This window comes from Peromyscus leucopus, chromosome 5 (genome assembly GCF_004664715.2).
Source record: "Peromyscus leucopus breed LL Stock chromosome 5, UCI_PerLeu_2.1, whole genome shotgun sequence".
Classification (NCBI taxonomy): domain Eukaryota; kingdom Metazoa; phylum Chordata; class Mammalia; order Rodentia; family Cricetidae; genus Peromyscus; species Peromyscus leucopus.
The window spans coordinates 12,694,580-12,721,671 of NC_051067.1; the positions used below are offsets into that span (position 1 = coordinate 12,694,580).

General features: G+C 51.6%; 1 protein-coding gene across 7 annotated transcripts in view; it reads left to right on the plus strand.

The window, feature by feature from the left end:
• Positions 1–27,092, plus strand: part of Sema4d (semaphorin 4D) — a 105,567-nt gene that overhangs the window by 55,418 nt on the left and 23,057 nt on the right. For 4 of the 7 annotated variants that reach the window (XM_028863804.2, XM_037205730.1, XM_028863799.2 and 1 more), the window contains 12 exons: positions 1,089–1,152; positions 9,917–10,235; positions 11,777–11,922; positions 13,304–13,366; positions 14,929–15,027; positions 19,356–19,449; positions 20,338–20,451; positions 21,355–21,506; positions 23,008–23,183; positions 23,267–23,423; positions 24,414–24,636; positions 25,791–25,906. In XM_028863804.2, coding sequence (XP_028719637.1) covers positions 10,136–10,235; positions 11,777–11,922; positions 13,304–13,366; positions 14,929–15,027; positions 19,356–19,449; positions 20,338–20,451; positions 21,355–21,506; positions 23,008–23,183; positions 23,267–23,423; positions 24,414–24,636; positions 25,791–25,906 — 1,440 coding nt within the window. In that variant the 5' untranslated portion in view covers positions 1,089–1,152; positions 9,917–10,135. Of the gene's footprint in view, positions 1–887; positions 1,153–9,916; positions 10,236–11,776; positions 11,923–13,303; positions 13,367–14,928; positions 15,028–19,355; positions 19,450–20,337; positions 20,452–21,354; positions 21,507–23,007; positions 23,184–23,266; positions 23,424–24,413; positions 24,637–25,790; positions 25,907–27,092 lie in introns of those variants that run through there. The other 3 variants (XM_037205728.1, XM_037205729.1, XM_037205727.1) reach the window with 2 other exon arrangements.

Here is a 27,092-nt window from a genome sequence, read left to right on the forward strand (position 1 = left end):
GATTCTTTTTCCAGTGTTTGGACTCTGCTCTCTGTGCTAGGCCAGTATGCACATGCCTGGCTTATGTTATCTAAAGGTAGCTGAGGTGCCCGAGTGTAGTGACATACACCTGGAATCTCAGCAGTGGGGAGGCAGAGGCAGGAACATACCGAGTTTGAAGCTAGTCTGGGCAGTATAGCAACAGCCTGACCTAAATTGATTTTTTTTTTTAAATTTATTTTGTAGCTAGAGTTTTCCTGCCTTGCCCACAGTCAGGACAAATCTTTGTCACCTGCCAGTCCCACAGCCGCTCAGACCCAACCAAGTAAACACAGAGACTTATATTGCTTACAAACTGTATGGCCGTGGCAGGCTTCTTGCTAACTATTCTTATAGCTTAAATTAATCCATTTCCATAAATCTATACCTTGCCACGTGGCTGGTGGCTTACCGGCATCTTCACATGCTGCTGGTCATGGCGGCGGCTGCAGTGTCTCTCCGCCTCAGCCTTCCGCTTCCCAGAATTCTCCTCTCTCCTTGTCCCACCTACTTCTTGCCTGGCCACTGGCCAACCAATGTTTTATTTATTGACCAATCAGAGCAATTTGACATACAGACCGTCCCACAGCATTATTTACTTTTATTTTATGTGTGTTGGTGGTTTGCCTGCATGTATGTCTGTGTGAGGGTGTTCGGTCCCCTAGAACTTGAGCCATAGACACTTGTGAGTGGCCACGTGGGTGCTGGGAACTGAACCCAGGGCCTCTGGAAGAACAGCCAGTGCTTTAAACCTCTGAGCCATCACTCAAGCCCAGTTTTTATTTTATTTTATTTTTTTTTAGGAGAAAAAAGACCGAAAAGAGAAGTGGTTGTGTGTGGTGAGGCCAGCACCAGCCGACCCAGACTGCACTTCCTCTTTGCTGGCTAGCTACCCAGCACCTCACTTCCTTTGCAGTGTACAAGCTGCATAGGTCCTGGGTAGAAAGGTCATCTGCCTGAGGCCATAAGTTTCAGAAGGTGGCAGGAACTTGTGTCCCACATCTGGAAGCCACGCTGAGTGTGAGGATGGAGGACCCAGGAGCTTGACTCTTGGTTTCTTATAATTTCAGAGCAATCTTCCTGAAGACTCCTTTCCGTAAGTGCTAAGAGCGACTGCAGAGACCCACCGTACAGGTAAATCATTTTGTGTACAATTTGTATGCCTGTGTTAGCAACTGGAACCTTCTAGAAGCCTCCATTGGATCTAATGGACAGTTGCGTACCTTGCTGTGTGTTCGTTGGGGCCAAGATTGAGACATGGCTGCCACCCCTCGGGCGGCACGGGGCTTTGATGCTGGACACTGACGGCCCTGCATGGCCTTCCCTTCCCTTTGTACGTGTTCTCCTCCAACTCCCTCCCTCCTAGACTGCAGCTGCTCAGGGCGTGATGGCCCTGCGTGCGCCCCACGTCTGCTTTCTCTCCTTTTCAGGGGCACAGGAACATGGGTCCATGTCCCTGTGTGTGTTCACGGCTCCACATCTGCGTATTTGAGTTTGTCTGTGTGCCTGCCCCTCCCGCGTGACTGTGCTAGCCTGTGTGTGTGTGGGTGTGTGTCCTGGGTCAGCTGTGTCTCTGTATGGGTGTCTTTCTATGTTGACCAGCACTTCTTCTCAATATGGTGTGGGCTATGGCACCCATCCTGGCCTTCACCTTCCTGCTGTGGGAAGGCACAGCACCGGAAGAGGACTCCCGATGGGACTCTCCCCAGGATTTGGGATGCATTTTAACTGGACAAAGCTAAGAGAAATAACCAGAATAGTGTGTGAAACCCCTCATCCCTAATCCTTCTCCTCTTCCTTGGGACACAGGGACACAAGGAGAGGAGTGTTGCTTCCTCCACAGAGACAGCCTGGCAGGGCTGTGGTGAGGAGGGGCGTGGAGCTGGTTATACACACATACATAGCACAGATATCCGGTGCACTGGGGCAGGGACCTTACTTATGTGAGTTCAGGCACGTACATGCCATGGCTTGCCGGTGGAGGTCAGAGGATAACTTTCAAAATTGCTTCTCTCTCTCCACCATGGGTACCAGGGATTGAACTCGGGTCATCAGGCTCCCGTGGCAAGTGCCTTTATTCCCTGAGTCACCTCACTGGCCCGAAACCTCATTATTCCTAAGGAAGTCTATGTTGGCACTGGGGTGTGAGCATTGTCTTGCTGCTGCTGCTGCTCTTTTCTTCCTCCTCCACCTCCTTTTTCTTCTCTTCCTCCTTCTGACCATTTGTCTTTGAATTTTGTTGGTCTCTGAAGTGTTTCTCAGGTTCCTTAGATAGGAGGAATTTGAAAGTGCAGGCAATTTCATGTACCGAGTGCCATATTAAATAGTAAGAGCTGGGTCCCCTGAGTCCCAGCCCCAGAGGCTGGTGTCTGTCTCTCTCTGTGTGCAGACCAACACTTCCTCTCAACTGTATGGCCCATCGCTCCCATGCAGACCTACACCTTCCTCCGAGTGCAGTGGAGGTATGCAATAGGCACAGTATGGTCCAGGCGCACCCACCCTGGGGTCTGGGATGTATTCCTAGGTGCACCTGCTGGCCTGCTCCAGCCAAGGAACCAGTGGCAGCTTCTGCGGTCCAAACAATGTTGTGAGTTCAAACAACATAGTGAGTCCTTGTCCTCACTGTTCATAATGCTGTGGCCCAAAGCCACCGGGGAGTGGAGTGTTGCCCTGGCTTAATTTCTGTTATCCCTTCCATCCAAAATCCTTTGTCCTCCAGCATCACCGGCACTGGCTGGTGGAGACTCAGGAACACTATGTGGTGTTTGATTTTACATTTCTTTAGAGGAGGTAGGCACCATGGTGTCATTCATGCTGCTAGGAAAATGTTTTTATAAGAAAGAAACATTAAAATGCAAATGACATCGTACTCTGAAGCATCTTTAATGAAAATTTTCTTTCTCTCTTTGGGGATTAAAGCACCACTGTCCTCCTGAGTAAGTACTACTGTCTGCTCGTATGTCTGGTATTGGCCTCTCCGGACTGGGTTTTGATATTAATTGGCTCTCCGTGGTAAGCAGTACAGCCATCCCAGTTCTGAGGGCTGCAGCCCAGGATTGAGTCACTGCAGATTCAGTGTCTGGGGAGGGCTCACTCCTGACTGTCCATCATGTTTTCCTTGTGTCCCCACCTGGTGGAAAGAGAGAGGGAGATAGTTCTGTGCAGCATCCTTAGGAGGGCCATCCTCATGACCTCATCACCTTGAAGAGGCCTCACCTGCCTCCGGTCACCATCACTCCGGGAGTCGGTGAAAGGATAAACAGCGCTGGTTGTTCAGCGGAGGAGTCACAAGCCATGGCTACCAGAGTTGCAATGGGCTTTATCAGAAAGAAGAGGAGATAGGACGGAGAAGCCAGGCCCGGCAGAGAGGAAACAGAAAGAGAGGCGCAGAGAGAGAGTGTGGGGTCTGTGTGTGGCTTTTTAAGGTGGGGACGCAGTTGCCCACTGATGATGGAAGGCATTAAACCTGAAGAGTGAGAGCAGGATCCTTACAGTCGGAACTCCACACAGGAATTTAGGGTGTCACAGTAACGCCATAACAGTCGTGGTAGCAGCCGAAGGTTACCCAGGGCCAGAGGGCTGGGGCTGGCCAGCCACTCTCAGTCCATACCTGCACTGTCTCTGGGATCCAGGACCAGTACCTGGAGTCCTGGGGGATAGTAAGAGCCATTGTGAGGCCAGGGTTGCCCCTCTTCAAATGAAAGCCTGTGGGGCCTGAGGAGGTGACAAACCCTGTAGAAAGAGATGGTGTTGTCAGGATCTATCTGAAGTTTAAGCCACACCATACCGATCTCTGCAGGTCACCACTGGTCCCCCATGGAACCCCACTTCTCTCCTGGCTCTACCTACTCTATAGTGTGCACCCAGTCATCACTGCTGTTCAATAGGCACTGTGGCCGTGACTCCCCGCGTCCTACTTTGCATGCTGGCTTCCCACCCAGCACAGCACCCACCCACCTAGTGCTCAGGTATGGGGCATGAGCTGGGGTAAGAGCCCATTTGAGGTGGCTTGAGATTGAGTGTTGACCTGGATGGTGATGCCCAGCTGCTCCCGTGAGCTGTGCCTTGCCAGTGTTAGTACAGTAAGTAGAGCGTATCCCTGCCAACTGGAGACCGTGGCTCTGGGGCCTGGAATACCAAAGCTGGGACAACAGCTTTGTGTGAGGAAGCCACTCAGGAGCTCCTGGACCCCTCCTGCAACTCTCCAGGGACAGGCCCTCTGTAATTCAGTGTTCAGGCTAGTGACATCAGCGTCTCTGGGGTGCCAGCATTGTAGGGGTGGGGTGCCTGGCTAGTGGCTGGCCGGGAGTGGTCGGAAGGCCACACCCAGCTGGGAGGGAAGGTGTGGCTGGATTAACCTATCCTGTAGCAGCCTGAGTTTCACCTTTATGTCTGAGCAAATGAGCAGGTAGGAAGTAGACAGCAGTCTCCTGTGGCCAGTGTCTTCATGGGGCTGGAGTCCAGGGGACAGTCGGCCTTACCACAGCCATTCAGGATCTCCTGTTGTGTTGGCCGTGGTGCCCAGGAGGATGCTTACAAGTCTGTGTGGCATCTTGTCCTCACAGGAGCACCTAGTGGCATCTGCTCTGTGACCTGCCCCCACTATCAGCTCCTCGTGCATCCATGTTTGCACACATCTGCAGACATAGATATGTGTGCACATGTGTATGCGTGCACTTATGTACAGGTTACATACAGAGATACACATTTAACTTGACATTTGCAGGTGTGGCCATGTACATGAGTGTGTACATGGGTAAACACATGTCCCTGGTTGCCATGATATACACAGGATCACACGCACAGTGTATGCACTCAGGCACAAACACGCGCCCAGTGCTCTCAAGGCCATTAGCATTCCAGGCCTGAGCTGGGTGCTCACCACTCTTGGACCTTGCCCTGGCTGGGGATTGCTCCTGTTTCCAGTTGCAGCCCCTGCTGAGATTTCCAGGGTTCCCTGGAGGTGGAGAGCTGCCCTCCGACAGCCCAGGCAGGCAGGAGGGAGGGGCTGAAGCTCTTTATCCTGGGTTTTGAGTTGGCGAGTCCTCCCTCTCCATGTGGTAAATGGGGTCTTGGTGACCCCGCCTTTAATGGGCTGTAGGTCCTCTTCTGATAGCACTGGAGTGACAGTTCACTGTCACCACAGAGAACAGGAGGGCCTCAGCTGCCAGCGGGAGACCTCGGCTTCCCCTGAGGGAAAGGTGTTGCATCCATTTGTTTAAATTTAAACACAGAGAGCAAGGTCCTGAACTTGGCTTTCAGGGATGGCTGTGGAGCCGTTCCTGGAAGGCACTGTGGCAGCCTGTCTGTGTGGGCGTGGCGGGCGCTTTGTTTAAAGTGGGTTTTAAATTACACCAAACAGTGAGTGGCGAAGAGAAAAAGAAGTCAAACCCAAGAGCCCTCTCCTCCCCCTCCTTTCCACTTGGCTGCTCCCTCTCCCCCTCCAGGCCTCCGGCTGTTCCCTGGGGCTTGTGTGCCTAGCTAGGCTATTGCCCTCTAGTGTCTGCCCTTGAAATAACTGCGCTCCGCATGGTGGGGTTGAGTCTACAGGAGCCGCCGGCGGCTGAAGTGGGCGTGGCTTGGCTGAGCATGCTCTGGGCTTCTGTAAGCAGTGTCGGGGTCAGCCCAGGGTGGGGATGTTTGAGGGCCCCAGTGAACCCCACAGTTCCTGCTGTCTTTCCAGTTAGTCAAGGTTGGCAGGAGAGTTGCTGCTAACCGCCACCGAGGGCCGGAAGGCGGTGTTGGACCTCCGCGAACTAGAGTTTCAGATGGTTGTGAGCTGCCATGTGGGTGCTGTGAGTGGAACCCAGGTTCTCTGTCTAAAAGAGCAACAGCTGCTCTCAACTGCCGAGCCACCTCTCCAGCCCTAGTTGGTACATTTTATAAAGCTTATATTCCAAGGGCAGCCCTGGCCAGACTGACTACCCTGGGGCAGTGAGGAGTTTTAGTTATTTCAGCCACTTGATGTTTTACCTAAAATTTGTTTTAGCTTGTGTCCTGGCTTTTCCGTTCCAGGCACTGTGTTGGGACACAAGCTGAAGCTCCTGCTCTCTGCTCCTTGTCTTGCACCTCTACCCCTCCCCCCAGTGAGTTATCTCACACACACACACACACACACACACACACACACACGCTCCCCTTTGACGGTTGAGGCCGCACACTCGGCCATGGTAGCACAGTTTTGATTACATTTCCACTGTAGGCCGGTCTCTCTTTCCCTGGGGCTCTGACTGCTCCATTTTGACTGTGTTTGGTAATAATTCATTCTTAGGCTGCAGGAAAATGCAGGCGCAGTGTCTTAGCGGTGCTGTCAGGACCCGGCCTCTGAGATGTTCCGCTTTGCAGCTCATAGAATGAGATCCTTAGTTTTATGTTCATAGAATGGCTGTTAGACCTCCAGACACCAAGTCTGAGTTCCAGGCAGCAATATGAAGACGAGCTTGGCGTCAAATTGCTATTGTTAGCCAATTTCGTGCAATTGTTTCTAGTAATTTCCACCTACATTTCTTTGGCTAAAACCAGGGCAGCTTAGAAATGTGTTGAACTGGGCAGTCTGCTCACCCAGGAAAGCTCAGGATCCTGTTACCTAGAATGAAACAGGAAGCACAGAGGCAGGGGGTGGGCAGGCTGGGAGGAAGGGGAAAAGGAAAGCTGCTGAGCTTGGGGCGGGGTAGATGGATGGGGAAGGAGGTGCATTCGAGACAGGCTTGCAGGTTGGGTGTCCACGCTTTCCATGGATCCGGCCAGTGGATGGGGTTGGAGGTGGGTGAGCATGCGTCCAGTGACCAATGCCTTCCTGGGTCTCCCATCCATTGTGTCTTACTGAGGGGAAGGGAGGGGAGGGTTTCATCCCTGGGGCTCAGGGATGTGTGTCCTGTGACACTTCCACAGCTCTGGGAAGGAGGAGGTTGGAGTTTTGAAGTCCTGTGCTGCTGCTGCTGCTGCTGCTGCTGCAGGTGAACTGTGGGAGGCCCGTTCATCACCCTACCCAACATGTACATTTATGTGCTCCCACCTAAAGGGGTCGTCTCTTCGCAGTGTCTGTGAACTGCCTCCTGTCCTTTCGTGTTGTGGAGGAACGTCCTAATAAGAGGCATGCATGCCCATCAGCTCCCAGGTTGAGGGCACTGTGTGGGGTCTGGTGTGGGCCAAAGCCTTCCTGTTGGCCCCTTGTTCTAGACTCTACAGAATCTGTGTTTCCCAGTTCACAGGGGGGCAGATTCTTTCTCTGTGTCTTGTTTTTCCATCCCACCCCCTTTTCCAGGATGGTTTACAAAGATGTTATACTTAAGCAAGCACTCTGCCACTAAGCATTTGATTAATTAATTAAATTCTGAGCCAGGGCCTGCCTCACTGTGTAACCTTGGCAGTCCTGGAACTCACTATGTAGACAGAGACCTGCCTGTCCCTTCCCGCAGAGTGCTGGGATTCAAGGTGTGTACCATCACATCCAGTGCTCCTGTTTGTTTGTCTATTGAGACAAGGTTTCACCTGTAGCTCTGGCTGGCCTGGAACTCACTGTGTAGACTGACCTGGCAGTGAACTCACAGAGCTCCCCCTGCCTCTCTCTGTCTTAGGATTCAAGGCCTATACCATCTCCTTTTGTTTTTGGAAGACCTGCCTTCCTCCCTTTCTTCCTTCTGTTTGGATTTTTACATTTTATTTCAGCCGGGGTCTTAGTTACTATGTAACTAAGGATGGCCCTGAACTTCCCTTTCTCCTGCCTCCACCTGCTGGGCATCACCGTGCCTGGGTTTATGAAGTGCTGGGGACTGAACCTAGGGCTTTGTGCATGATAGGCAAAACCTCCAACAATGGAGATACACACTCATCCCTGAAGGAATGTTTCTTATAAACATTTTAAAGCCAGCAGCGGAGTGGCACGTGACCCCTGCCTGCAGGACCTTGGCTGCTATTCATCCTCATCTGTTGTCATTTTTATCCATCCTCAGCTGTTGTCATCATCCTCTGCTTCCGTCAGGAGGGCTCTGAGGAGGGAAGTCGCGCCCGTCCCATGCCACCTGACCCTCGTGTCCCATGCCACCTGACCCTCACGGCTGGAACCGTGTGCATGCAAATCAGAGGGCTTATGCCTGCCACAGCTCCTCTGCCCTGACCGTCTCCAGTTTCCGCAAAGCACGGGGCTTGGACCCATGCCATTGTACCTTGGGCATGCTGCAGGAGCTCTGTACCCAGAGGGTGCTTGAGATCAGGGAGACACTGCTGTCCTGGCTGCCCTTTCATCAGCAGTGTGGACACTCAGCGTTGGAGGGAATTGGTGGCCCTGGCTTTAAGAGGATTCCCATGGTTTGGACCCTAGCAACCCATAGCTCCATTCCTGACTGTGGCAGGAGATGGGCTCTTGCAAGGCAGGCAGGCCACACTGTGGACTTGCTCAGCAGAACCCAGAGTTTTTTTTTTTTTTTTTTGGTTTTTCGAGACAAGGTTTCTCTTGTGTAGCTTTGCGCCTTTCCCTGGAACTCACTTGGTAGCCCAGGCTGGCCTCGAACTCACAGAGATCCGCCTGCCTCTGCCTCCCGAGTGCTGGGATTAAAGGCGTGCGCCACCACCGCCCGGCAGAACCCAGAGTTTGTAATTGTCACCGCTGTCTATTTCCAAGCCTCTGCCCCAGTTCTTGGCTTCCTGCTCCTCTGGTTGGGTGAGCATAGGAGTCACGCCTCGGTGCCCAGCTTCTGTGAATCTGTAGGTGGGGCTGGGGCTGGCTAGCCCCTGTTTTGTGAACCCACTGCCTATGACTGGAGTCACCCTGTTGCATGGCATCCATCACTGCCTTTGAGCTTATAGCAACAGTCACTTAAGGAAAAGATCAGCTGCACTGGCCTAGAATATTCCAGTCCTTGGAGGAAGGAGGGATTCAGGCTATTCTGGCTTTAGGAAGCTTCCAAATGCATTGGGATAGAGGCCAGACCTGTTGTCAGGGCTACACTTGAGGACGGACCGGACAGAGGACTGGATAGAGATGTAGGAACAGCTGGCCTCACCCTCTGTGGGAGGCAGGGAAGGCCTGGCAGGTGGCCACACTCAAAGGTGAAGCCTACCTGTGTAGCCGGGCAGCTGGTGTGACACAGCCCTGGGCTCTGGTGGTCAGGGTCTATAGGCTCAGAGACAGGGGTCCTGATGTGTGCTGAGCCTCAGGCCTGTCTGGGGCAGGTGAAGACAGGGTGGGCTCAAGAGCCCCATGGCCACAGTTCCACCAAACAGCAAAGCCTGCTTTTCTGTTTCTTGTTTGGACAAATCAGAGTTAATTGCTACTGTTTCCATGGTAATTAACTTCTTCCCAGTGAGGCAGGAAGAGCTCGGGTTGTCTCCTGGGCTGGCTGTGTGTCCTCTGTGGAGGCCAGCTACTCCTGCAAAATGAGGCCCTGAGGGTGTGTTTTCATGGGTATAAAGGTTAGTGTGTGTGCTTACATACTGCATGTATATGGGTGCATATGTTTGTGTGTATTTATAGCTACATGCACTTTTGCGTGTCAGCCCACACATGTGACTCTTGTATGTATTCTCGGGCGTGCACCTTGTCACTGCAGCCTTCTGATGTCTGGTAATTTTCCTGGGTTTGTCAGAAATTAGGAAGTGAGCCTCCCAGGGAACTGAAGCCCCGGCTTGTTCCTTTCATTTGTGGCTTATCACCAAGCAGCTGGCTGTCCGTCTAGCTAGTCATCATATATCATAATCCACCTTTGTAGGCCCATCTTGGTGTGTTTAGCCTTGTTGAGTCTCTGCAGGATCTGTCTGCCTGGTGGCACCACAGTCCTGGATGCCTTCCATGTCCCTCAGCAGGCAGATTCAGGCAGGATAGGCAGTGGGAAGGGATGGAGGGGACCGAGGACCAGCTGGAGCTGTTGTGACCTGTGGCCTTTCTTTCCTTCCTTTGCAGGTCGGAAGGGAGCAGCAGGAGCCTTTGGCATGTGGTAGTGAAAGTGGCCACCGCTAACCTGACATGGGGCGGCTCAGGACCCCCACCACTCATGGGCTCCAGTCTGTGCCGCTGGCCCCAGCCCTGGGGCTCTGAGAAGTCCCTGCTGCCACACCACAGCAGCTTTCTGCCATCTATGTGTGTCCACTGTTGAGGACTCGGTGCCCTCTGCCCGTGAGGATGTGTGCTCCCGTCGGGGGGCTATTCTTGGCCCTGATGGTAGTGTTGGGGACAGTGGTGGCATTTGCACCTGTGCCTCGGATCACCTGGGAGCATGGAGGTGAGTGCTAAAGCTATGAGTGCCAGTGGCTCTGGAGAGCATGGAGATCCATGCTTTGGATGCTTTGTGAGGTCATGTCGTCAGGGATGCCCGAAGGATGCTGTGTGGGCAAGAGGCCTGGTGGCTGCTTCAGGCCCACAGCAGGTGCCAGGCTTTAGTCAGAGTGCACTTGTGATCTCAATACCTCACAGTTTAATGACTGCTGACTAGAGGCCAGCACTTCAACTGCACTGCTGAGATTAGCTCAGCCTCAGAGGTCTCCAGGTCAGACTTCCAGGATGGGGCACACAGGCTACACAGCATTCCAGGGAGGGGACAGTGTGGAGACAGAGGGCCGGGAAGCAAAGTGCAGTAAGAATGCCCAGCTTGCCAGGCGGTGGTGGCGCACACCTTTGATCCCAGCACTCGGGAAGTAGAGGCAGGCGGATCTCTGTGAGTTTGAGGCTAGCCTGGTCTACAGAGTGAGATCCAGGACAGGCACCAAAACTACACAGAGAAACCCTGTGTCAAGAAAAACCAAAAACCGCCGGGCGTTGGTGGCGCACGCCTTTAATCCCAGCACTCGGGAGGCAGAGGCAGGCGGATCTCTGTGAGTTCGAGGCCAGCCTGGACTACCAAGTGAGCTCCAGGAGAGGCGCAAAGCTACACAGAGAAACCCTGTCTCGAAAAACAAAAAAAAAAGAAAAAGAAAAACCAAAAACCAAAACAAAACAAGAAATGCCCAACTCTGAAGCCACCTGGACACGTGGGAATACTTACTTGTAGGCAAGTTCAGAACTTAACCAGTGCCAGCTCATAATGCCAAGCTAAGCACCACAGTGCATACTTGGAACCCCCATACTCAGGAGGCAGAGGCAGAGGGATCTTGAGTTCCAGGACAGCTCATGTCCTTCCTGTGTGACCGTGTCCAGAAACTGCTGCAAGTGCAGAAGGGGTGTCCCTTGTCTCCGGAAGTTAGCGGTCATGCCTGGAGTTGTTTAGGAGAGAGGTGTGTCTACCCCTCTTGACTTTTTAAAGGGGGTGATGGGCAGAGAATATGGATCCTGCACCTACTAGGCAAATGCTCTACCACTCAGCTGCGTCCTCAGCCCTAATACTGAATTTTTGTTGTTGAGGGTTTCAAGTAAGGCATTTATTTCCTGAGTGGGAAAGTCCTAAACCATTACGTTCTTTCTCAACCCAAAGTAGATGGTTAAAGACACATTAAAGATGTAGAGATTAGACCAAGAATTTGGTCTGTGATATGCTGGAAACCCCCAGTATGAGTGGTTTGGAACTCAACAGGACTAGGGGACAGAAAGGGAGGTCAGGAGTATATAGCCTAGGGATGCATGCTAGCCTCAGGGCTTCAGTCATGGGCTGGCTCCTCTCACTTTTGGTGGGTGCATTGAGGTTCTCTGGGGTCCTGCTCCATGCTGGAGCAGTGTAGACAGCTGGCCCTAGTGACAATTCTGCCCTGACTCGGAGGTGAGATGGGGTGCATGCACACTAAGCAGTGATTCCTCAGCTCCTCCTTTTCTTCCCTCCTCTGTTGCCCACAGAGGTAGGCCTGATGCAGTTTCATGAACCGGGCATCTTTAACTACTCAGCCTTGCTGATGAGTGAGGACAAAGACACTCTGTACATGGGCGCCCGGGAAGCTGTCTTTGCAGTGAATGCGCTGAACGTCTCTAAGAAGCAGCATGAGGTAGGTCCTGTGCCCACCCCACCCCAATGGGCCTCCCTTCTGCACCTACCTCTGTGCAGATCTGGCTCAGGACTCCACCAGCAAGCTCACCCAAGAAACATCTAGGCTGTTTCTGTTTGATTTGTGTTGAATGGTACTCTATATAGTCACCTTTAAAAGGACGAGAGAATAACAGGGGCTGAAAATGACTAAAATTCATTATTTGCATGTATAAAACTGTCAAAGAAAAAAATTAGGTTGAGCAGGGGCCGAAGAGATGGCTCAGCAGGTAAGGCACATGCTGCCGAGCCTGGTGACCTGAGTTCAACCCCCTGGGCACTTGTAGTAGACAGAACCAACTCCCACACATGTGCTGTGGTACATGCACATCCACACCTACATGTCATAATAAAAATGTTTAAGGTTAAAAAAAAAAAACCAAAAGAACCAGGGTGGGGGGAGGGGCGGGGGACTGGAGAGATGGCCCAGCAGTTAAGAGCACCGCTGCTCTTCCAGAGGACCCAGGTTCAATTCCTAGCACACTCATGGCAGCTAACAACTCTCTGTGACTCCAAGATCTGACACCCTCACACAGACATACATGCAGGCAAAACACCAATGCAAATAAAAAATAAATTTAAAAAATATACCAGGCAATGGTGGTGCACTCCTTTAATCCCAGCACTTGCAAGGCAGAGGCAGGCGGATCTCTGTGAGTTCGAAGCCAGCCTGGGCTACAGAGTGAGTTCCAGGACTGTTACACAGAGAAACCTTGTCTGGAAAACAAAACACAAAAGAACAAATGAAAGCCTATACTTTTGGGTATAATTAAATTGGTTTCAGTTTCATTCTGTGTGGGGGGGGGATTGAATCATAGGACAGCTTTGGGTGTCTTTCCTTAGGTGCCATCCACTTTTAAAATTTTATTATGTTGAGACATGGTCCCTTGACTGGTCTGGAGCTTGTCAAGTAGGCTGGCAGCCAGGAAGCTACATGGACACTCTGTCTCCGCCTCCCCAGTGCTGGGATCACCAGTGTGGTACCACACTTAGCCTTTTCACATGGATTCTAGGCATCGAATTCAGGTCCGTTGCTTAGTGACAAGCACCTCACCCACGGAGGCATCTCCCCGGCCCTCGTCTGTTCTTTGTAGCAAGTCTGAAGGCTGTGTGATCCTGCTAGTTTGGGATGATGGTCACGGAACCTCAGGAAGCCCTGGGGATGACCCTGGTCTCAGCATCTGCCTGCTTTGCGAACCTCTTCTCAGTCTGACTTTATTCTGGCTGCGAACCTCTTTGCTGAGCTGTGTTGTGCGCTTTCTATTGGCGTCTGTTTTATCCCAGCAGTTCCTTCTCAGGGGAGGCTGCAGGCAACTGGGCTCTCATGCCTTTCTCCCTCACAGGTGTATTGGAAGGTCTCTGAAGAAAAAAAAGCCAAGTGTGCAGAGAAGGGGAAATCAAAGCAGGTAATCGCAGGTTACAAAGAAACACCCCCCCTATCCCCCATCCCCCCAAACACACACTCATTTCTTAGGTATTTAGATTTGGATCCTCTCAAGGATCAGGGCTTCTCTCTGTTGCTCACTGGGCGTCATGTGATTCTGCTGGGCTCAGTCCAGCTGTCTCAACACATCTGGTAGCTCTCCCTGCCCCCTGGTGTCAGGATTGGTGCTCTCAGGGTAGGTCAAGGTCATCAGCACTGGAGAAGCTTTTTCAAATGGCCTGGCATTGTGACTACAGAAGCTAATTTCTGCTGCCCACTAGTACCTGGAGTAAAATTGACCATACCTCACCCCGTGTTTCTGGGCTCCCCTGCACCCATGGAGGCCTGAGAGGTTATGGGGGTTTGGTTGGCTGTTTGCTTTGTTTGGTTTTGGGGTTTTTGTTTTTATATCAGTGAGGTGCTTATTCAGGGAGACTAGGCTTTGTAGCCCTTTCTCAGGAGCTCTGGGTACCCTCCTGTGCCTACCCTGGTGCCCTGCAGATGTCCTTAGACCACGAGAGCCAGGTTGTCCCTGATGATGATCATGATGGCTAAGTGATGGCAGTTTATCAGTTGTTGGCTGTTTTCAAAACAAAGATTAAAAAATAAATAATCCACTCATTTTTTAAAAATTTTTTATTATTATTTTTTTGGTTTAAGTTCCTTGGTTAAATGCTAACTGCACATTTCACTGCCATACTGTCTGTAACTGCAGTATTAACTCGGGAACTAAGAGGTGGGCAGACATTATGATGGACTGGCTGTCCTGTAGGCAATCTGTGTAGCTGAGTGAGCTGATGCCTTGCACTGCCCCACGTGGGGACCCACAATGAACTTGGTAGGGAGCCCTCCTCTGAATGACTCCCTAGCCATTTGAAAACAGTTTGCAAAAAAAAAAAAAAAAAAAAACAAAAACCACTTTCCCGATTTGAGATAATTTCAGGCTATAGCCCATATAATCTGAGCACTGTTCTCCTAAAATAGCACATGGGTTCCAAACTGTCATCGTTGTTTTCCCACTGGTCCCCAGGGATGCACAGCTGGCTATACCCTCAGGTCTGGCCTCTCTCTGACTCTGCCAGTCACTATTTCCAGTTCTGTGCTGGTGGGAGCACAGGGTGGAGTCCCCAGGAAAGCAGAACGCGTCTGTACAATGTCTGCCTTGGTGATATGGGCACCAGAATGAATGGTGTGTTTGGCAAGGGTAAATACATTGCCATCTGTAGTGGGTACCCTGGTACAATTTAAGGTCAGCTCTGGTTTGGTCTTGGCTTTGTTTTGTCACCAGATACTGGCTGAGCATCTGTTAGGGACAGAGCTAAAGTCGTGCCTGGCACCTGAACTGCCTGTGGACCACAGAGATGGTGTTCACATTGCAGAGCCTGGCTCACTGTGCAGTGCCCCACCTCCCCCATGGACACAGACAGACCAGCCTGAGCAGAGAAAAGAGCAGGGCAGTGGGTGACTGGCCTTCACCGTGCGGACCTGAGGGTTCTCTGGTGGCTGGCTGTCCTTTGATGGTGTGTGTGTGTGTTTCCCTTGCAGACGGAGTGCCTCAACTACATCCGCGTGCTGCAGCCACTCGGCACCACTGCCCTCTATGTGTGTGGGACCAACGCGTTCCAGCCCACCTGTGACCACCTGGTAAGGCCACCACACATCCCTTTTACCAGTGATTAGAGTTCTGGCCAGACTCTCCCGTTCTTTCTGCAAGCCACATGGACTAAGAACTACACAGTCAAACTTCCTGCAGCTACAGCAAGGCCCCAGTCCCGCTCCTCCTGACTTGTATTCCAGAGGATAATCCACAGTAGCCATCCTTTCAGTTTTGGATGAGTGAATTTATTATGTACATGGCAAGACAACGTGAAAGAATATTACCAAGAGATAGATACCAAAACATTAAATTGGGTGCTCCAGATGCCTAGCAGAAATCAAAGGGGTCTTGTTAAGGCAGCCCGTTAGAGTTCCCAATAGACAAGAGTTCTGGTCACAGCAGAGTGTCCACTTTGGCGAAGCTTCTGAATAAAAGAACAAATAGCCACAGAGAGAAAACATCATCAGATCAGGATTTTGAATCTGAGGAAACTGAGGTCGTCAGCTGGAGTCACCTCTCCATGGCTGAGCTTTTGGCTACACACACACACACACACACACACACACACACACACACTGTAGGCACTTTTGGTTTGGTTTGGTTTGGTTTTGGTTTTGGTTTTCGAGACAGGGTTTCTCTGTGTAGCTTTTGCACCTTTCCTGGATCTTGCTCTGTAGTCCAGGCTGGCCTCGAACTCACAAAGATCCTGCTGGCTCTGCCTCCCGAGTGCTGGGATTAAAGGCGTGTGCCACCACCGCCCGTTGTAGGCACTTTTATATCGTGAGATAAATAATAGTAACCTCTTTTGCAAATGGTTCACCTTCTAGCTGCTCTCAAGGGCATAATGGACTTACTCTTAGGTTCTTCGCTGTTCTCTCCTCCGTGTCAGAGTTAGGGGGCAGCCCATCCCTGGACAAGAGGCCTTGGAGGACGCTTTGTGAACAGTAGGCGTGGGTCAGAAGTGGGGGAGGTGCAGCCCTGCTTCCAGAGCAGCCTCCCTGTGCACTCAAACAGCACGTGAAAGTTTACCAATACAGTGTATACTACAAGTCACTTACTTCTGCCCTTGCTGTGACCAAATACTTGACGAAAACAACTTACGGGACGAAGAGCTTACCGTGGCTCACACTCCAAGAGTATCGAAGGCATCTCATCAAAACAGAAGGCGGGGGACAAGAAGTGGGGCTGGCACCCCAGAAACCCGCTTCCTCTGGCAGGTCTCACTTCACAACCTCCCCCGGATCACGCCACCTGGAAACAAACCCAGGAGCCCATGGGAGAAATTTCACAAGTAATCCATAGCAAATAGGAAACATACTATATGGTTTTCCTCTCCTCTCCGCTGGGCGTAGATCCAAAGTCTCCACTGGATGCTAAAACCTTGGCTCTTACCAAACCTTATGTTGTGTATCTGATGACCGCGAGGAGGGGTAGCATGTACCGTGTGGGTCTGCTGAACATGGGTGAGTGACACCGGGCAGGGTAGCACACGGCGAGGAGGCAGGAGACTTAGTTCATCGCTCTGCGGCAGTTGGCTGCAGATGACAGGAACCACGATGGGAGAAGACTCCAAAGGAAAAGCTCCATTCACCTAAACCCTCAATTAGCTGAAATGTAAAACCTCTTCCCAGTGTAGTTCAGTTAGAGGCTAGGAGTGCTAGCATGCGAGAGCTGTCGGGTCTTGATCCCCAGCACCACACGTATATAAACACCCACCACGTGCATGTCCACCGTACATATGGAACACGTGCGTGTGTGCGCGCGCGCGCACACACACACAGAATTAGAAATTCACTTAGGCAGCTAGGTGTGGTGAGAAAATCAGAAATCCCCTGCACTTTGGAGGGCTCCCGAGTATGAGGTCAGCCTGGGTTACAAGATAAAGCTCAAAAGGTTCTCTCAAAAGAAAAATAAACATCATGAGAGAATTAAGAAACTGAATACTTGTACAGCTGTCCTGGGAGAGGGCCACTGCACAGGTTCACCCGGCTGTGTACCGTGTGTGTGTGTGTGTGTGTGTGTGTGTGTGTGTGTGTGTGTGTGTGTGTGTGTGTGTGTTCTATATGTGTGGTGTATATGCATGCGTTGGCTCTTCTGGGATGTAAAGTCCCTTGGTCCTCAGAGATAGATATCTTAAGTAGAAAACAAGGAAAGCAAACAGAAGAGGAAGGAGGGAAAGAAGAGCGGTGTACAAAGACATTTTCACGTTGGTACCTCCTGACCAAACCCTGATTGGTCTAGTTGGAAGCGTCAGGACTATTGTTTAGATTCTAAAGCAGTACCTGAGCATGAGGTAAGGGATAGGATGCTTGGTTTAAAACTAGACTAGGAAACTCTGAAACTTTTAATTAATAAATAAATAAATAAAAGAAAAAGGAAAGAAAAAAACTCACACCTACAGCAGAGTCCATCCCTGTGAAACATTTGTGCACCTGGACCACACTGTGTTATGTGTCCTTTCGTACATGTGTATATATGTATGTATTTGTAATTGTGTGCGCTTATGTACACATGATAAAGTGTGACCTGTGATTCACAGAGGCCTTTTTGCAAGCATTTCTTAAAAATGGGGACATCTGTCTTGGTGGTAGTGGCACATGCCTTTAATTCCAGCAGGAGAATCTCTGAGTTTGAAGCCAGCTTGGACTACACAGAGTTCCAGGACAGCCAGGGCTACCCAGAAATCCTGTCTTGAAAAAACAAACAAATGGGGCCATTTTCCTGCACAGCTGATTTCATCAGTGTAGCTCCGAAAGCACAATGATTGCCACTGTTCTCCATCTTTCTCCCCTGTCCAGCAGCTCAGAGCATGGCAGTAGCCCCATCAGCCTCCAGGCATCCCTGTGAGGTATGATGACAGATGTGTCTTATCAAGTGGACCACACTGTCACCCCAGCTTACACTTCCTAGCCTGACGGGTGACCTTTATTGTTCTAACTGGCCCGTTGGTCATTTCAGCCGTTCTGGCACTATGAGGTCCTGTGTGCTTGCTGGCCTGTGGCTTCCAGCCAGCTGTTTCTTGCAGGGCTGGCAGCTCCTGACCCTGGTGGACAGCACCGCTCCGCAACCTCTCCAGTCTGCTAAGGGTACAGTGACTGCCCACTTTGAGTTTCCCAACACTCCTGGAGCTCTGGCAGGTTGCCCTGTGAGGTGGCTCCTGTCTTTTCACACTTTGGCCTGTATTTTTCATCTGCTGTATATACTCTTCTGTATGTGTTCCTGTATATTCAGAAGTGGAAATACTTCATCATCATTTTGTGGGCATTTCCCCCAGTCTGTCACCTGCTGTTTAATTGTGTCTCATTTTTCCCTGTACGAGGACATCCTGATTCATTATGTATCAATGTTTGGCTGTCCCTGTTTTTCCCTTGTATGGTGTCCTGTTTCTTGTTTGTTTTATGTTTGCCAACTTGACAGAAGCTAGGGTTACCTCAGAAGAGGGAACCACGGTTAAGAAAATGCCTTCATAAGATTGGCCTGTAGGCAAGCCTCGAGGATATTCCCTTATTAGTGACTGATGTGGGAGGACCCAGACCACTGTGGGTGGATGAGAAAGCAGGCTGAGCAAGTCACGAGGAGCAAGCCAGTAAGCAGCATTCCTCCATGGCCTCTGCTGTAATCTGTTCGAGAGCAAAGCTGTGGAGATGAGCTCCAAGGTCGTACCAGGCCATAGTTTGGTGTGGGGCCCTCCATCAGTGTTGGTGTCCACTGCTTCCTGGGGCCAGGTGAGGAACACCTTCTCCTCCGTCTGTTAATTCTCGGGCCTGCTCTCCTAGGTGTTCTTAATGCTAACATGTGCCCGACACTCTCAAGCTCCTCTGATGAGTTCACAGGTGGCTCCTTTTCTATCCCAGGAATAAGTCATTTATTAGTTTGTTTGGGGTAGATGGTGTGGTTTGTAGATCCACCCAGGGCCTACTCATCCTTTTTCCTAAAGTGGAATCAAAACTCTAAAATGGAGTCTCCTAGGGCAAGGCACCGCCTGGAAACCGCTGTTTTATATGGTATGGGGCAGCTTAGAGCACGGCGTGGCCTGATCCTGGCATGGCCTATGTTGTTGGAGTGAGCTTGGTTTTGCCGTTAGTCAGAATGGATCCTCCTGGAGCTGCTGGTAGTAGATGAACAGAGTGAGGATTCCGTGGTTTGTTTGCCCATTTCTTGGGTAGTGTGGTAGAGGAGGCTGAGACCGTGACCCTGCATGTCCCAGGCTCTGTCATGCACCTGAGATGTGCTTCTGGTGGCACTGCTCCCAGGGCAGGACCTACATGGGTGGGGGCCACTTGCTGCACACTGCTGGTCTTCTGTACCGTTAGATGGCGCGAGGGCATGCCCTTGGCACCCGAAGGTCAGGTGTTTCCTTTTTCTTCCTTTGTAGAACTTGACATCCTTCAAGTTCCTGGGGAAAAGTGAAGATGGTAAAGGAAGATGCCCCTTCGACCCTGCCCACAGCTACACGTCAGTCATGGTTGGTGAGTCCTGCCTCGGGGGCTCCTGCACTGAGTTTATGGTGGCATGTCGTGTCCCCACCTGGTTCACTGAGCTCTTCCCTCGGTCCCGTCTCCCTTGGCTTCCTTCTGGCACTAGCTCCTTTCACAGAAGGTGAGCATCCCACTGCACAGACCCCTCAGTGAGAGCTTTGAGTTCATCCTTCAGAGGGACCCTCAGCCCTCACTGTGGCAGCACACGCCACATGTCAGTCACTGCGTGCCTCCTGCTGTGGTCTCCCACATCTGAGGCGAGCGGGCACACGCTGTCGTACAGACAGTTCACCTTGGGACCTTTCGGCCAGGTGCAGGGTCCCTCCTCACCGTCAATGTACGAGATTCAGTACTGTCTTAGAAAACAGGCGTCGTGTAAGATCGCGCTTCTGCGCAGTTGCAGGTGAAGGTGCGTGTTCAGAGTGTATTTAAAGTAGGGAGGCTGAACCATGCTGCCTGGCAGTGTGGGCGCCCAAGCATCTCTTTTGACTTAAAGTGCTTTCTGCTTCGGATGGCTTTATGAGGCGCCGAACGCTGTGGGAATTCTCACTTTGATTAGCCCTTATCCTTTAACCTGGAAGAACACGATTTAAATTTGACTGTGGTTGTCCTGATAAAAGAAAAGACGGTGTAGGAAGCAGAAAAGGGTATCACAGGAGTCAAGGAGGCCCACTTTCTCCAAGGAATTAATGAGGGTATAAATAGATTATGGTAGCCTGCTGTAGGTATGATAGCCTGGTGGAGGTGGAGGCATAAGGCTTGCTCTAGGCCAGCCTGGGCTAATGTCGAGCTCGTGTGTTACACAGTTGTCCCCAGCCTCCACCACAGGCAGAAGGGCTGATTGGATTCCTCTTCTTTACTCCCTTTCCACCGCTGCAGGGGGAGAGCTCTATTCTGGGACATCGTATAATTTCTTGGGCAGTGAACCCATCATCTCTCGAAACTCTTCCTCCAGTCCCCTGAGGACAGAGTATGCCATCCCCTGGCTGAATGGTAAGAAGTGTGTACTGCTGGCCTCATGGGTGTGCCATGTCATTTTTCCTTTGGCTGTCCCCAAACCATTGCGGGGTGGGGGTGAGGGGTGAGGCACTGTGGCTCATGTCAGATCCTAGGCAGTAGAAACTCTTTGGAACTGCTCAAGGCCCACGCCGGAGTAGCTGTCTTGTTCTCTCTCTCTCTGCTAACAACATTGTTTTAAATTTGCCTCTCTCACACCCCTACCCCCTCCCCCCCGATTGGGAGTCTTTAATAAAATGAAGCTCTGATGGGAAGTAGAGAAAGCAGACATAGGGCTTGGGGTTTGGTGCGGTGGACGGTGTGATCTGAAAGGTGGAGCCCCCAGGGTCTGGCCAGGTGGTATTTAGATGTTGTGTTACTGTCAGACAGGCATGTGTGCTGTCTGGCTTTCGGGTGTGGATGATGGGGGCACTCCTTGTGGGTCTGTTCTTGGGGATGCTGGCCAATGAGATCCTGGGCTTTTCTGAAGCCCCTTGAACTGGAGTCAGACCCTGGGGTCTGAGATATGAGACAGCCAGTTCCTCCTTGGAGTAGGGCGTCCCCACGATTCCGTCTGGTATCCCTCCAGTGGCTGACACTGGCTGATTTGGCCCTTGTTCGAGTCAGCAGATACTCTCTGGCTCTGTAGACCAGCTGCCCGCAGGGAAGCCTCACCTGGCTTCCTCTGTAGCACTGCCATACCTCGCTGAAGCTGAGGAGGGTGGCAGGCATCATCCAGGCCTAGAGTTTATGAGTGTGGCGTGTACACACTATAGATGTCCTCGAAGGGAAGCCTCCAGTCCCAGAGGCTGCACTGGCCAGCCATGACACATGGGGAGCAGGTAGTACGTGGCAAGGTAGCTTTGTATACGGGGATGATCCTGTGATGTCACTCCACAGAGCCTAGCTTCGTCTTTGCTGATGTGATCCAGAAAAGCCCAGATGGTACAGAGGGTGACGATGACAAGGTCTACTTCTTCTTCACGGAGGTGTCTGTGGAGTACGAGTTCGTTTTCAAGTTAATGATCCCACGAGTCGCCAGGGTGTGCAAGGTGAGTGCTTCCCCCCAGGCAGGCCCAGTTCCCACCCATAGTGCTGGCACAGATGCCACCATTCCAAGATGCCTAGCTCTGGACTTGCAGTGTTATCCTTTGGATAGAAACCCCTTGTGATGCGGCTTAATGTACAACTGAGGCACAGTAAGAGACCAAACAGTGACTAGTGATTAAAGTGACGGAGGTGTGTAGATGGTTTCCTTCCTGAGACTCTAAGCAGGATTGGGACGATGGCATAGTGGTTAAAATTCTTGCCACAAAAGCGAAAGGACCCGAGTTCTGATCTCCAGAACCCATGTAAATTCTGGGTGGACCTGCTGTAATTCCAGCCTGGAGCAGGCCTGCTAGAAGGACTCCGCTCATCAGCAAGCTCTGAGTTTGATTTAGAGGCCTTGTCTCAAATAGGAAGAGGGAAGATTTCTGATATCAACCTCAGGCCTCCAAATGCACCCACACATGGACACCCATGTAGAGGCATACCACACATAAATATACGTGAAAGGAAAAAAATGGCGGGGGGTGGGGTGGGAGTCAAAGCGAGCATTAATTGTAGCTAGAGTTTTCCTGCCTGGCCCACAGTCAGGACAAATCTTTGTCACCCGCCAGTCCCACAGCCGCTCAGACCCAGCCAAGTAAACACAGAGACTTATATTGCTTACAAACTGTATGGCCGTGGCAGGCTTCTTGCTAACTGTTCTTATAGCTTAAATTAATCCATTTCCATAAATCTATACCTTGCCACGTGGCTCGTGGCTTACCAGCGTCTTCACATGCTGCTTATCCTGGCGGTGGCTGGCAGTGACTCCTGCCTTCCTGTTCTTTCTTTTCTCCTCTCTGTTAGTCCCGCCTATACTTCCTGCCTAGCCACAGCCAATCAGTGTTTTATTTATTGATCAATCAGAGCAATTTGACATACAGACCATCCCACAGCAATTAATACTTTCAGTGGGTGACTCATCACGGGTAGTTGGAATTGCAGGAAACGAGACCACGAAGGGAGCCATTTTGTTTCTCCCCAGCCCTGATCGTGTGGTTCATAACTGTCTCTCAGTTGTTGGCTCGCTGAAAATAAAAAAAATCTAGAATTTTATCTAGAATTGGGCAGGCAGAGGGGAAGTGAAAAGGTCTCTCTGTGGTACACTCACATGTTCCCCCGAAGTGGTCTGCAGGGTCGGGGTCTGTGATAGGAAGGAGATCACCCATCGCTTGCCTAACTCTTACTTGCTCCATCATGGGTCACAGCTCGGAAAGCTGCAGGAGCCAAAGCCAGTGGCATTTGCGTGACACTTGGAGTGACAGACGTGGTTGCTTTGGTGGTCGTTGAATGTGTGGGTCTCTTTGCACTCTGTGATCCCGGCCCACGTGGCAGTAGCGCTGTGCTTACATAACTGCCTGCGGCAGACTTGGGCTGGCCTGGTGGGTGGGGGCGTATGGACTGGCTGCTGCTGTGGCTGGCCATCTGTGCCGCCCCTACCACGCACTGTCTGTGGCATTTCAGGGGGACCAGGGCGGCCTTCGGACTTTGCAAAAGAAGTGGACCTCCTTCCTAAAGGCCAGGCTGATCTGCTCCAGGCCAGACAGTGGCCTGGTCTTCAACATACTGCAGGATGTCTTCGTGCTGCGGGCCCCAGACCTCAAGGAGCCTGTGTTCTACGCAGTCTTCACCCCACAGTTGTGAGTCAGTTCCCTCAGCAGTTGGGGCCTGCCCACCCTGAGGACCTGCTGCCCTCCTGATGCTCATGGTTTCCCCTCCACAGGAACAATGTGGGTCTGTCAGCAGTTTGTGCCTATACCCTGGCCACGGTGGAGGCAGTCTTCTCCCGTGGAAAGTACATGCAGAGTGCCACGGTGGAGCAATCTCACACCAAGTGGGTGCGCTACAATGGCCCAGTGCCCAGTCCCCGGCCTGGAGCGGTAAGCAGGGTCCCGGGCTCCAGGGAGGGCTTATCTTTCCTCGGGTCTCAGGCCCCGAGCATGAGACCACACAGATCCCAGCAGCTTCCTTACAGCAGGTTGCACAGCAGCAGGAGTCTCCGCCCTGGGCTGAGTGACTGCTGGACCTGGGGGTGGAGAGCGAAGTTTGTTCTTTTTCTGATCTCTTCTACATGTTGGGTCATAGGTCTCACCACATGCTGCCCAAATGAGAGAGTGTCCCACTGGCCTGGGCTCTTGGGAGAAGCTGACAGTGCACAGTGACAGGCTCGCTCCATTTCCTGTTTCCTACAAAGAAACCTCGTTGGTCAGCAAAGCCTAGGCCGTCTCCTGAGGCAGCCTGTCCATTAGACAATGGGAGTCACGTTCTGCCCTCTTAAATATAGTAAATTTAAAAAGTAAAGGAAATTCTAGGGTCCCCTGCACATTGTCGCCATGTGGTGAATGGGTGTGTGGGGGTGGCTTTTAGATAGTGCCTTATCTGGCTCTTGAAGCTTTTCCCAGGACCAGCTTCTCCGTGGGTGTCTAGCCTGGACACCTGGTTATTCTTGTGTGCATGTGTGCTGTGTTCAGTGAAACATGGCTAGGGAGTGGGGACCAAAAAAAGAAGTCTTTCCGGCCTTTTTCTCAGAATTTGTGTGTGTGTGTGTGTGTCTGTGTGTGTGTGTGTGTGTTAAACAGTATCTAGCATGCTTTCTTCTCGTAGGAAAGCTATGGAATGAGTGTTTTTTAACTTGAGAAGTTTGCTAAGTGTTTTCATTGACATGTGATTCCTCTGCTGATGCTAGGACAATTAGGTCATGTGGCTGCTGTGCTTTTAAAACCACAGCTCCTGTCCCTGGGGAGGTCGCCTCAGCCCCGTTCATCTGTGGAGAAGTATGACGGTGGCCTTCCAGGGCTGCTCATGTGGCTTCTCTTCTGTGCTCAGTTGACGCTAAGTGGGCGTGTTACCACGGTGCTTTTGCCCCACAGTGCGTCGACAGTGAGGCTCGGGCAGCCAACTACACCAGCTCTTTGAATCTCCCAGACAAAACGCTGCAGTTCGTGAAAGACCACCCTTTGATGGACGACTCGGTGACCCCGATAGACAACAGGCCCAAGCTAATCAAAAAGGATGTAAACTACACCCAGATAGTGGTAGACAGGACTCAGGCCCTGGATGGGACCTTCTACGACGTCATGTTTATCAGCACAGGTGGGTTCCTCAGTAAGACTGGGAAATTCACTTAGTCATTTGTGGGCAGATGTGGCATCTCTTTGTGACAGCAGAGGATTTCTAAGACATAGCTGCACCTGGGATTCTGAGTCTCTCTATCAGCAGGCACCTGGGGCGTTTGTTATGTATGCAAGTGCTGGCCTGCACCTGGGCTGGAGTAGAACAAAGTGGTTGCTGTTGTCACAGGACCAGTGGGACTGGCCTGGTCTATCCTAATTGGTAGTGGAGACCCTGCCCCCTTCTAGGAGGAGCCAGGCTCCATCCCGCCCTCATCAGCCTTAGGAGGGAGGCTCAACTCCCCAAGTCTTCTGGGATGGGGGCGGAGAGTTGGAGCTTGGCAGCTGGCAGCGCCCCAGGGGCCACCCTTAGAGCTTCCCAGATGACTTGAGCATTTTGCTCTCACCTGCCTGTCTGGGCCCCTGACCTCGCCTGGAGGGCCATTGGAGTGTAACAGCTGCCTTACAGTGAACGTGACTCAGCTGCCAGGATGTGACCTTGTTGGTGAAGGTCGTTGGCATCCACCTTGAGGCAGGGGTGATGCTTTAGGAGAAAACAGGGGTTCTTGTTGCTTGAGCTCCTAATTCTTTATTTTCCAAGTGCTGCTCTCCGTTTGTAAAGCAAGGGTGTTCTCTTCTGAGCACCTTGTTGAGGGAATGACTTGAGTATGCAGAAGTCTGAGTGGTGGCCATCAAGACTGGAGTCTCCTAGTTTCATCCTGACCAAAAGCAACTTGAAGGCAGAGGGTTTCTTTTGCTTACACTGTATGTCAGAGTTCGTCATTTCAGGGACGTCAGGCGGGAGCTTCAGCAGCTGGTCACATCACATTTATAGTCACGAGCACAGAGAAGTGAATGTACCCATGCTGCCTGCATGCTCGCTTGCCTGTGCTTAGCCAGCTAGCTTTCTTCACTTACATAGTCCAGGACTACCTGTCTTGGGGGTGGTGCCATCCTCAGTGGGTTAGGTCTGCCCACGTCAGTCAACAATCAAGACAGTCCTCTACAGACATTGCTACAGGCCGGACTGATCTAGGCAGTGCCTCTGCTGAGGCCCTTTCCAGGTGATTCTAGGTTGCAGTAAGTTGACACTTAAAACTAACCAGCATGACATCCTTGGCATTTCCCTCCTTGCAGACCGGGGAGCTCTGCATAAAGCTGTTATCCTTGGAAAAGAGGTGCACGTGGTCGAGGAGACCCAGCTCTTCCAGGACTCTGAGCCGGTCCAAACTCTGCTGCTGTCATCAAAGAAGGTAATGTAGTCTGTGGGCAGGCCCGGGGGGGGGGGGTTGTCTGGCTTGGTAGCTTCTCCATGCTTAGGACTTGCTAGGATGGTTTCTCAAAGTTTGGCAGCCTGTGGCCGGATGAGCGGGCCTTTGGACTCTCCCAGCATTCTCCCATAGGATCTATACCTTGAGCTGGCAGCGGCATGGCAGAGCCAAGGGGGCTGGCCATTAGAGCAGGTGGCTGGCACTTTTGGGTAGTCACTAAGCTGGGGAAATAGGTCCTTGTGCCTCGAGCCTGAGAGAGTGTAGACTGTGCTGGTGGGGCATGATCCTTCGGCTAATCTGTGACAGGTCACCCTACAGAGCTCCCGCCACATCAGTACTGTGCTTCTGGGAGCTTTGCAGGCCAGAGCCTCAGTCCCAGGTGCTCAGCTTTGTGCTGTGGCTCCCCTAAGCCCCGGAAACACATAGATGGCCAAAGTGGCCTGTGGAAGCTGAGCTATGCATTGCCTAAAGTTTTCATAGATCACAAAATATTAAGTTTAAAATGTATTTTCAAACAGTTAAAAATGTAAAGCTCCACCAGGTATGGTAGTGCATGCCTTTAATCCCAGCACTCTGGAGATCTCTGTGAATTCAGGGCCAGCCTTGTATACATGGCATGCTCCAAGACAGCCAGGGCTATGTAGAGAGAGCCTGTCTCAAAAATAAATAATTTTTAGAGCCCCTGAGTGGGGTGTGGTACTTCACACCTGTAGTCCCAGGCCTTGGGAGGTAGAGGCAGGAGGATCAGGAGTTCAAGGCTGGCCTTAGCCACATAGCAAAGTCAAGGCTGATGGACGTCAGCCGAGTGAGACCGCACCGCAAAAATAAAAAGGTGTAAAGTGCTTTAGCTGGTGGACTGCATAGAAACGGCCTGGGTACTGGCTTTAGTCCACTGGCTGCGACTTGCTGTTCCTGGTCCACTGGCCTGGGGAAGAGGTGGCCACCACATTTTACAGCTAGGACAGGGCAGTGAGGTGGAGAATGTGAGCCGTCCCCGATCTCGGCTGTGCTGCATGTTGTCATGTGATCCTGGGAGTCATTGTGTGCTCCTCCTAAGGTGATCTCTGTGTGTGTTTGGAAGCTTTTCGTTAATGTAACCGTTTTGAGGACATGTGAGCCTAAGTGCTGAGGACTGGGCTTGAGCAGCGCAGGCCCAGGGAAGAGCAGG